Source organism: Phocoena sinus, chromosome 2, assembly GCF_008692025.1.
Source record: "Phocoena sinus isolate mPhoSin1 chromosome 2, mPhoSin1.pri, whole genome shotgun sequence".
Taxonomy (NCBI): Eukaryota; Metazoa; Chordata; class Mammalia; order Artiodactyla; family Phocoenidae; genus Phocoena; species Phocoena sinus.
In genome coordinates this window covers 93,079,897-93,092,092 of record NC_045764.1, presented here as the reverse complement: position 1 = coordinate 93,092,092, position 12,196 = coordinate 93,079,897, and the positions used below count along the sequence as shown (strand labels likewise).

Below are 12,196 nucleotides of genomic sequence, written 5' to 3'. Positions count from 1 at the left end.
CATAACTGTTTTTAAGGTAGTTACCTTAACCACAAACCTTGTTAAAAACTAGTCTTCAGCTTATTAAAGAAAAAAGTTCTTACTTAATCCTGGACTTCAAGTCCAGCTGATTGTCTATAACAGGAAAAGCATTGTAAAAGAAAAAAAGTACACCTGCCTAGTGTCCAGAAACATATAAGAAGATTTTATGTAAGTGAAATTACTCAAATCAACTGGAGAAATAATGACTGCGCATATGTGTGAACATGTATATGTGTGTGTGCATGCGTGTGCAGTAAGCTGAAAATTACCTGACTCCAGAACCTCCTGATAACTTTTCTATCATGAGGATTTCCCCAATATGGTAGCACCTGGAAAAAGGACCAATATACAGATTATTTCCTAGTGATAATCTTAAAAGTATCATCACAAATACGTTATTCAGAATGATTTTTTAAAAACCTAATAGAATGAACATAAGAGCTCCTCTTCTGTCACTGCCGCACTAGGTGCTGGACTAGCACTCCTCCTACTGACCATGTTAAAACACAGATACAAAACATCTGTTTGAAGGCTTCAGAGGGCTACTGAGCCAGTGGAGAATTATACAGCCCAGATGTAGAAAAGAGAGGAAAGCCTGGCATCTGGAACATGTTCCCCCTGTGGGTGCTGATCCTTCCCAAAAGTTCTAGTTGAGAGGCTGAGAAACAGAAAAGTTGTTTTTTGTTTTTGTTTGTATTTTTTTTTTAAAGAGACACAGGACCACAAAACAAAAACTGTAGTTCAAGGAGGAGGGATTCTGATAACCACCCACCTCCCTGGCCTTAAGTTGGGAATCAAAAGATAGATACACAGGGTTCCCTGGTGGCACAGTGGTTGAGAGTCCGCCTGCCAATGCAGGGGACGCAGGTTCGTGCCCCGGTCCGGGAAGATCCCACATGCCACAGAGCGGCTGGGCCCGTGAGCCATGGCCGCTGAGCCTGCGCATCCGGAGCCTGTGCTCTGCAACGGGAGAGGCCACAACAGTGAGAGGCCCGTGTACCACAAAAAAAAAAAAAAAAAAAAAAAGATAGATACACACCTGTAGTAAAGGTAAACTATACATACACTTGCTTTATCAGGTACTGAATCCTGGTTTCAAATCATCTCAATTCCTGACTAGATTAAGGGGGCTTTGGATTATTATTGCCCCAGAAAAAAAATTACTATAGGCAAAAAAATCCACAACAAAACCCCAAACACACATTAATCCTCTCTCAGGAAGAAGAAAACAGTATCCAGAGCCCACAATTATCTCTACAATTTTTCCTATACAATGTCTGGCATTAAAACAAAAACAAAACAAAACAAAAAAATCAGCTATGGAAAGACTAGACCACATAACTGAAAACCAACATGAAATATAGATAAAAGAAACAAACCCACAGGAGATCTAGATAACAAAAATTTTAGAAACAAACTTTTAAAAAAATGCTCGTTTTGGGCTTCCCTGGTGGCGTAGTGGTTAAGAATCTGCCTGCCAGTGCAGGGGACACGGGTTTGAGCCCTGATCTGGGAAGATCCCACATGACGCAGAGCAACTAAACCTGTGCACCACAACTACTGAGCCTGCGCTCTAGAGCCCGCGAGCCACAATTACTGAGCCTGCGTGCCTAGAGCCCGTGCTCCACAGCAAAAGAAGCCACCCAATGAGAAGCTCATGCGCCGCAATGAAGAGTAGCTCCAACTCGCCATAAGTAGAGAGAGCCTGCGTGCAGCAATGAAGACCCAACGCTGCCAAAAAAAAAAAAAAAAAAAAAAAAAGCAAGTTTGTTCATTGAGTTAAAAGATTGAGAATTTCAGTGGTATACTAGAAACTATAAAAGAATCAAAGGGGGGCTTCCCTGGTGGCGCAGTGGTTGAGAGTCCGCCTGCCGATGCAGCGGACACGGGTTCGTGCCTCGGTCCGGGAGGATCCCACATGCCGCGGAGCGGCTGGGCCCGTGAGCCATGGCCGCTGAGCCTGCGCGTCCGGAGCCTGTGCTCCGCAACGGGAGAGGCCACAACAGTGAGAGGCCCGCATACCACAAAAAAAAAAAAAAAAAAAAAAAAGAATCAAAGGGAATTTTTAGAACTGAAAAAATATAATTAAAATTAAGAATTCAATGACGAGGGCTTCCCTGGTGGTGCAGTGGCTAAGAATCCACCTGCCAATGCAGGGGACACGGGTTCGAGCTCTGGTCTGGGAGGATCTCACATGTTGCAGAGCAACTAAACCCGTGCACCACAACTGCCGAGCCTGCGCTCTAGAGCCTGCGTGCCACAACTACTGAGGCCCACGTGCCTAGAGCCCATGCTCGGCAACAGGAGAATCCACTGCAATGAGAAGCCCACGCACCGCAACAAAGAATAGCCCCTGTTCGGCACAACTAGAGAGAGCCTGCATGCAGCAATGAAGACCCAACGCAGCCAAAAATAAATAAATAAAACAAATTAAAAAAAAAAAAAGTAGCCGGGGGGGCGGGGAAGACACATAACATACAGGAAAACAACCATAAGAAGTAGAACTGGAAAACACAGAACATCTTTAAAGTACAAAAATTTTTTTAAAAATTAAAAACAAAAAAAAGAATTCAGTGACGAGTTTAACAGCAGATAGAATCAGCTGAAGAGCTGATTAGTGAACTTGAAGAGAGGTCAGAAGGAAATATCCAGACTAAAGCATGGAGAAACAAAAGAATGCAAAATTCAGCACTTTTCTGTGATGTTTCTAGGTGTGACTTTCATTTTTTTTTATTGTTATGGGGCTCAAAGTGCTTCTAGAATCCATAGCTTGATGTCCTTTGTTCTTTTGAAAAACGTCAGCCAAATGAAAGCACAAATATGCAAGGAGGAATGAAGATCAATGAGCAATGAATATGTAAGTAATATGAATAAATCTAAGTAAGTTTTAAATGTATAAATAATAATGTGTTCTGGGGTTTAAAATATAAAATATATACAAAAACAACAGCATGTAAGTCTAGAGAAGGGGGATGTAGTTACAGTACTCTACTAAGGTCTTTGTACTGTCTGGAAAGTATTAACAGTACTAATTTATATTACTTTTGAAAAAGTTAAGGGTGCATGTGGTATTCTCCTGGGTATCTACTGAATAACAGAATGAATATATAATTAGCAAGTTTAAAAGGGAGAGGGAAAAAAAAGGAATGATAAAATCTAATCAATCCAAAAGGATTCAAAAGGAAAAAAAAGTAAAGCTGAACAGGTGAAAGAAGCAGAAAGCAGGGACTTCCCTGGTGGCACAGTGGTTAAGACTCTGCACTCCCAATGCAGGGGGCCCGGGTTTGATCTCTGGTTGGGGAAATAGATCCCACATGCATGCCGCAACTAAGGAGCTGGTGAGCCGCAACTAAAGACCCAGCACTATCAAATAAATAAATAAATATTTTAAAAGTAAAAACTAAAAACCATAAACACAATAACAACCCTATTTAAAAAAAGAAGTAGAAAGCAAAGAGCAAGGCAGCAGTTTTAAACACAATATATCAATAATTACATTAAAAGTAAGCACAACTATTCCAAATAAAAGGCACGAAATACACCTTAAATGTAAGGCTATAGAATGGTTAAAAGTAAAAAGACGAAAAAGATACCATGCAAATACTAACCAAAAGAAAGCTATTTAATATCAGAGAAAATAGACTTTAAGGCAAAAGTCTTAAAGGAGGAATTTCATAATAATAAAAGGTTCATTCACCAGGAAGATAAAATTATAAATTTGTATACATCTCACAGCCTCAAAGCAAAAACAGAAGAAAACAGAATGGATAAATCCATATTTGTTGCAAATATTAACACACCTCTTTCAGTCAGTAATAGGAGAGGCAGACAAACAATGAGTAAAGATACAAAAGAGCTGAACAAGTTAACAAACTTGACCTAATCAACATATATACAACACTGTACTCAACAAGTACAGAATAACTATTATTTTCAAACACACACAGGACATTTATAAAAACTGACCATATGCTGAGCTATGAAAGCAAAGCAACAAATTTCAAAGGATTAAAATAATAAAAAGCATGTTTTCTTATCAGTGGATTTAAGCTATAAATAACAAAAAGATAACTAGAAAACATCATTTGTGTACAGAGTAAAAACAACACTTTTAAATAACCCATGAATCAAATAAGAACTTACAGTAGAAGCTGACAGTATTTTGCATTGTAAGATAATGAAAATGTGACCATCAAACCTTTGGATGGCTATAGTCATGCTTAGAAAGCAATACCCTTAAATATACATTAGAAAAAGCTGAAAATCAACAATCTAAGCTCCATCTCAAGATGACAGAAAAAGAAAAAAGTTTACAAAAAAAGTAGACAAGAATAATAAAAGAGCAGAAATAAATGAAATAGAAAACATACAGAATAGCCAATTTCAGGAATGAAAAGTGGTACATTAACTAGAGAAAAAATGTATATCTTATTTCATGAGGAAAAGGAGGTCAGAGGCACTAATCATACTAGAACCATAAAATGAGTGTTACTCAGACACCTGCCAAATAAAATGAACTTTGTGATGTTATCATCATAGATCTAAGTATCTTTTGAATGTAACCAGATTATAAATCTGAGCAGAGTCTACTTCTAACTATGTTCTACAGGGAAGCAAACACATTTCTGACAATTCAAAGGAGTAATGGTAATAGAAACAATGAATCAACAGAGCAGAGGTCATTAAACTTTTCCTATAAATGGCCAGATAGTAAGAATTTTAGTTTTGTAGGCCACACAGTCTCTGCCACAACTACTCAACTGTGCCTGTTGTACTGTGAATGCAGCCATAAATAATAAATAATCAAAGGTGTGGCTGTATTCCAATATACATGTATTTAAATTTCATATATCATTTGCTACGAAATTTTTTTTTTTTTTTACGAAATATTTTTTAATCAACAATTTTAAAAAGTAAAAACTATTCTTAGCTCATAAGGTGCACAAAAGAACACGTGGTGGATTCCTCAATAAGTTAAATATAAAGTGACTTAGCAATTCCACTCCTAGGTCTATACCCAAAAGAACTGAAAACAGGACAGGTGTTCAAACAAAAACCTGTACATGAATGTTTATAGCAGCACTATTAACAATAGCCAAAAGGAACAACCAAAATACCCATCAACAGATGAATGGATAAACAAAATACAGTATACCCAAATAATGAAATATTATTCACTATAATATTATGTTATAATATTATGACTGAAATATTATTCAGTCATAAAAGGAATGAAGTGCTGATACATGTTACAACATGATGAACCTTGAAAAACCTACTAAGTGAAAAGCAGCAGCCAGACATAAAAGGCCACATTCCAGGTATACAAAATATTCAGAATAACCAAACCACAGAGACATAAAGCAGATTTGTGGTAGCCAGGGGCAAGAGGGAAAGTGAAATAGGGAGTGACTGCTTAATGGGAAGGAGATTTCTGTTTGGTATGATGATAAAATTCTGCAATACAATAGCAGTGATTATTGTACCACACTGTAAATGTACTTAATACTACTGAATTGTACACTTTCAATTGGCCCACAGGCCATATTTTACTGACCCCTAGACTAGAGCTTCAAAAGGAAACTCCACGTGCAAATGGAAACTCAGTTTCAGGCATGGGTATAAAGTCAAAGGAGAGGTACCAATGATGTAAGTAGTACTACATTGCCATCTATCGGCCAGTGAAGGAAATATTGAAAACTTTAGTGGTTTGGAAGAAAATTTTAAGACAATTTTTCAAGCTCCTAATTGTTTGACATGTACTAAACGACAATAACAACAACAAGAAAGCAGAAAAAAGATGAGGGGCTCCTTATTCAGTGAGAAAAAACCCTAGAGAAAATATTCAATAAATTGCCTTAGAACGATCTCACCTCCTTAGAAAGTTAAGAATGAGTCAGCCAAGCTAAAAGCCATATACCTAATGTGCCTTGTAAACAGTTCCTAAGTCTATTAATTCAGCCGCAAAGGTGGGGCCACAGACACAAAGGTGCCCCAAAGTGGAATATCCCAGACATGTCCCTATTCCTTATGAAGCATAAGCCAGAAAAACACCTCCCATGACCTCTTAAATTGCATGGAACCCATGATTATTATGGAGACCCAAGATCAGAGATCATGTCAATATCTCTCGATACATATCTCCAAAAAATCCTCCTTACCATGCAACTTCATTATCATTATATTCCTTTAGGGACAAAACAAATATTTAACTCATTTCCTTCCTTTTACTTGCAAAAAATATAAAAAATCCTACCCATTCTTTCTTACATCCCAACAACTCTGCATAATTAAACCCCTATTTAAATCTTGTCCATACTTGATGCAGCATATTTCCCTGCTGATCACATCCTACCTAAATCTCAATTCTTTTCCTCTGAATTAGTTAAATGCAACTCTCACATTATCTACCTTAGACATTATAATCTGGACCAAGACTGAAGAGCTGGCTTTGGAGTGTCAAGAAAATAGATAATCTATGAATAAATTTGAAGGGGGAGGAGTGTGGACAACAATGCCATAAATTATAGTATATGTACCTTGATTTATCAAAACCTGTATTAAGCCAGCAAGGTAGACATTTTCTATTATGGCAGTACCACTAGGAGCTACAATTCATGTCATCAATGCAGCAAATCACTCAAACTGGACTTTGTCTTTCTCATAAAACATAAGGATGTAATATGCTCTCTTACTGCTCCCATCAGTAACTTTGATAGGAAATGTATGCAAGGTTATTTTGAAAAAAAAATGCAAGAAATTAAAAGCTATTATGAGCAATTAAGTAAGTAAGGCAGCAAAAAAGGAATCAGAAAGTTTATTTTAAAAAGCAAGAGAATTTTGTTGATTTTTACCTTAAATTTAGGAACAAATCTAGTAAACTCCTGGTGCCAATTGTTAAGTGTAGAAGCAGGTGAAATTATTAAGAAAGGTCCCCAAATGTTCTCTCTCTGAAACAGAAAAACTGGGTCAACCAACTGCAGGAAAACTGAAGAAATTTAATTCAAAATTATAATTAACGACAAGAGGAGTTTAAGAATAGGAGATGCATTACAACAAGAGAAATGGTTCGTATCTCCCATACCTGCACACTCAATGATAATATCCTATGTCAAGAAAAATAATATTCTATGTTAATAATAACACAGGCAAGGAAGTTGCTCGCACACACCTTGAGGAAAAGAAAACCAAGCAATTACTCCCCACCTGCCCTTACAGGTCTTAGTTTATATCATTCACAAAGCACTTATGACATACTGACTTGTATGTGTTGCTTTTCCTTATACTAGATGATCACAACTATTTTACTATTATTTAATTGGTATAGAGTTTTCTGCATTTTTCAAAATGCTTTCACGCATTTCTTCTCATTTAATTCTCATAAATTTCCTGTAAGGTAGATAGTATCCCCACTTTGCAGAAGTGGAAACTAAACCTCACAGAGTTAAAGTGAAGTCAGGTCAAAAGAGGCTAAGTGAATTGTCCAAGTTTACACTGCTAGTAAGCACAGAACTGAGATGTGAAACCAGGTCTTTTGATCTAACTAACTACAGTGTTTTTGCCACTACGATGGTGGTTCTCTACAGAAGTGGGAGATGGGGAATGAAAACACACATGCTTAGAAACTGTCCTAGTCTTCTTGAAAACCAGAATGTTTCACCACACTGTATCACCCTGTAAAGGCCTTGAAGGCAAGGAGCAAGTCCTACTGTCTTGGTATGCTACAGAGTCTAGTGTACTGCTTGATAATGGCTGATTCTCAATAGAAAATGACCCTAGGATGGAGAGAGAGGAAGAAGAAAAGACTGCATGCATCTACCCACCTCAGCCAGATGGGCAAGGAGGGCAATGCTCTGTACTGTCTTACCAAGTCCCATTTCATCGGCAAGAATGCCATTAATACCCTGGAAAAAAAATACACATAGTCAACACCTCTCACATTGCATTACACAGGGTTCAACTTACTGTCAAAAAGAACTATCCAAAATGTCAGACTTGTTCAAACGAAAGTGACTAGAGATACCCAGCTTTAGCACTATTACTACTGTAATGATTCCTTTTGCCAATTCCACAGCTACAACTCTGAATCATGAGACAAACACACCAAAGCCAGTTTTTCAGCTAATCTAATCCAGGTACAAGTGCAATCAGGTTTATTACTAAGACTACTTAAGACAAACTTTTATACATGATGCAAATAATCCCCAATAAAATCTCCAGGTTAGAAATATAGAGATATCTTTCTGATTCTTGTCAAACGATAAAGTTTTTTAAAAAGGATGAAATCTAAAAGATTATCTTGTGTTCATTTCACAATACACTGAACCAACGACTTTAGGAAAACAGATAACAAAACAGAGTGGGTATGAATAGTTCTAAAATTTACCTGTTCATAGAGATTTGCCAACCAATTCATGCCTTTCAGCTGATAACCTTTTAATTTGCCATTAAAAATTGTAGGCTGTGGAATATCCTCACCAGCCCGGATAGATGGGTTTGCCAGGCTATAACTCTCCCCAAACCCAGTGCCAGACTTGTTTGCTGCCCGTAGGGCAGCTGCTCGACTTTCTTTTGCATCTTCATCGAATGACCTTGTCTGGAAAATAAAAATATATTAGAAGAAATATATAAGAGGAAAATAATTAAATTCAAATAAAATTCATAATGCCAATATATCTAACTTGTGCTAGTTGGAACAAACTTTCTGATAATATAATGTAATATATTACATGTAAGCATAATACACTTGATTCTTGAACAACATGGGTTTGAACTGTGTGGGTCAACTGATATGTGAAGTTTTTTCACTAAGTATGTGCAAGAGTACTACTTGATCCTGTGGTTGGTTGGATATGTGGATGTGGATCCATAGGTATGGAGGGCTGACTGTAAAGTTATACAAAGATTTTTGACTGCAGGGTGGGTCGGCACCCCTAACTCCCAGAGTTACTCAAGGGTCAAGCGTAAAGTATATTACTAATATTTTAAAATTATTTTAACAATTATATTGAGAATACACTTCTGATAGACAGGCACTAAGCCATATTACACAATTACTTGCTTCATCAATGAATTTATTAAAGATCTGATATAAAACCTGTTTGATTGGTTGGGGTTGGTGAGGAATAGGTTGAGTTTGTCTCTATCCTTGACTTGGACCCTGTCAAAGTTACACAGGGGCTCCTATGCAGTATATTAAACTGTATTTTCCTTACTTAATTTGATCTAACTGCAGTTTCTTTCTGATTTCATTAAATGTCACTATATCATGAACAAGCAAGTTATTACTAAAGTAAAAGAAAGTGCTAACTTAGCAGTTTTAACACATGATATAACTTTCTTAACATGCAACAGTGTGGACTTTTTCACTAAACAACCATGATGCACTTCATTCTGTATTACCCATGATTACCAGGGAGGACAGAAGAAAAAAAATAGACAAACTGTCTTAGCGTCAATCAACACATTCTTAAAGCTCAGACAAGTAAATGCTCGTTTCCCATCTTTCCTCAGGTATTCCTCTATTACTCTAAAGTAAATAGAGACACACACACCCCCAATGCAGTCACATACACATGTACACATCCATTAATGTTTTTAACTGAAAATATGATTAAGATTAAAGGAAGACCACCTAAGTAAAAAGTTGTATTTCCAGGGCCCAACATTTCATTTTTAAGACTCACCCGAGCCTGATGAATATGGTAAGCATTTTCAGCATTCTTCAGGGCCTGGGCTTTGAAATGGTTACTATCTGAAAAGGGAAAGGTGTAGATTATAACACCTCATTAACTGATCTCCTTTAAGGATGCAATTTATACTACCATATGTGGATCCCCGACGCCAACATTCTATTTATCCCTAAGTTCACAGAGGGTGAGGGAGAAGAAAGGCCCAAATTACTTGACAGAGGTAAGGACCTGGAAGTGGCAATGGAGGCAGAGGGCTGCCATGGTCTCTAGGAGCCAAAGCCAGCTCACAAAAGCCACCAGGAGACTGAGCCCCAGTCTCCCAATCCTGCGTTTCTTGCACGAAGCAATGCTGATGCGGGGAAAAGCAAGACAATGAGGATTCAAAATTGTAATATATTTATACCAGGTGATTCCAAAAGAAGAAACAGAGACTGTGTAAATCCCAACATAATCTGAAGCACTCTCATTTTCTCTTATTCTTACTCAACATGATCTTGACCACTATTCTCTGTGAACTTCCTCTCAAATTTTACCCCAATTCCTCCCTCTCTGTGTGGTCACAAAAATACCAAAACAGTCTCTTCTCATGCTTTACTCACATCATCAAGAATCCTGTTACGTGAGAGATGATTTTCTCTAATTAGATATGTTCACTGAATTCTTCTGATACAATACCTTTTATTTCTACGAACAAATCAACACACAAAATATTCCCAAATTTGCAAGATCATATAACCACACCCTCTCCTTTTCAAATTCTTTAATAAAAGTTTTTTATATGCTTATTTTATACAAACATTCACACTTCCCCTACTCCAATAAAATAAATCCCCCTTTTGATCAATATTACCTATTGATCAAGACAAAACTTGCAAGAATTAATGATGAGTATAACCTGAGATATGAAAAAATTTTGGGTATCTCCTTCCTCCTATTCCTGATTCAGGACTCACCATAATCCTCCTGTGTGATGTTAACTACCACCCCTCCGCCAATGTCAATTTGTCTCTGTGTAGAACTATCTTCCAGTTTCCTTAAGATTTCTTCCTGGATCCCATCGTGACCCATGTCTCGTTTGCGACTCATGAAATGGGCATACAACTCTGTCTGGGTGATGAGGAAGTTCAGTTTTCGCTGCTGCCTCTTGGCCTAAAGGGGAAAAACGATGAAAGTGAAAAGAGTCAAATCACCAATCACATACAAGGGTAGTCAACAGAATTCACTATACATAGTTTGCAAACAATTCCTTTACAAAGTATTTACCTTTAGAAAGGTAAAAATTGTTAATGAACAAATTTTATTATAACTAAGTCAGTGGTACTAAAAGCAAGGAATAATCTTCATTTATAGCCAAATAATAACCTATGTTTTGCTCTCCTTTACAAAATAAAATCTTTTTTCCACTAGGCTTCTGTCTAAAATGCTTATTTCTTTACTGTATTACTTTTCTTTAATGGCACTGAGATACCAACTAAATTCAAACAACATGCTTTACTTAATAACTTGGGTGATAAATACACGTGTACAGCTTTATTATTTTTAAAAACATAAATGTGTCCAAAACTCTTCTTTAACACCGAAACGCAAAATAAGTGACAAAGAGCTATAAATTATTCTGAAAGTCAATGCAGGAAGTATTGAGAGAATAAGAAGCCCATGAAAAAAAGAAAATGCTCCCCAAAACAGCCTACTGTTCATCTGTGACAATGATAGCTATAAAACATGAATATAGACCAAATACAAAATCACAAGCACATATACCTTTTTTTAAAATATGAGAAAGCTAAATTCAAAGTGCCTCTGAAATAACCTAGTAAGAAAAATAATCATTGTCAGTAAAAATCATTCTTCAAGATAAACAATAAAATGAGTAAGCAAATGATTCAAAAGACTGAATTATATGAAATAGCAGCATACACAATAAGTACCAAATCAAAGAACCATTATTCTGCATGAACTATTTTATAATAAAATTCATATGAAGTATACTTGATTTATCCTTGATCCACCTCCACAAAAGAAAAACAACAATAAAATAAGGAACATGGCCAGGAAGGACATAAGTCCCAAAGTATGCTACGCAAAACTAGACTTTTTCCTTAAGGTTTTATAACACTTTAGCCAAATTCAGATTAGAAAAAAAAAATCTGAGAGTTTGAGAGAAAACTGATTTATTTTCATAAAGGATACAGATGTTCATGTTCTAAAGCTAAAGTACTGTCAAGAAAACCTTTCTAGGAACTTCCCTGGTGGTCCAGTGGTTGAGACTCCATGCTTCCACTGCAGGGGGCACGGGTTCATTCCCTGGTGGGGAAACTAAGATCCCGCAAGAGGCACAGTGCAGCCAAAAATTAAAAGAAAACCTTTCTAAATTAAACCATAAAAGGTAACATTTCCTTTAACTTTAAGGAAGTCAACTACTATGTGCCTAAATGAAGAAGGCAAATTAAGGGAACAAGGATACATCAAAAATGTCTTAATTC

At 36.8% G+C, this 12,196-nt stretch overlaps 1 protein-coding gene across 2 annotated transcripts in view; it reads right to left on the bottom strand.

The window, feature by feature from the left end:
* The window catches only part of INO80 (INO80 complex ATPase subunit), a 133,092-nt gene that overhangs the window by 72,106 nt on the left and 48,790 nt on the right, over positions 1-12,196 (bottom strand). For both annotated transcript variants that reach the window (XM_032621626.1, XM_032621627.1), the window contains exons 10-15: positions 10,667-10,862; positions 9,708-9,775; positions 8,408-8,617; positions 7,845-7,925; positions 6,876-6,971; positions 291-350 (exon numbers count right to left, since the gene is read on the bottom strand). In XM_032621626.1, the coding sequence (XP_032477517.1) occupies positions 291-350; positions 6,876-6,971; positions 7,845-7,925; positions 8,408-8,617; positions 9,708-9,775; positions 10,667-10,862 (711 nt within the window). The remainder of the gene's footprint in view (positions 1-290; positions 351-6,875; positions 6,972-7,844; positions 7,926-8,407; positions 8,618-9,707; positions 9,776-10,666; positions 10,863-12,196) is intronic.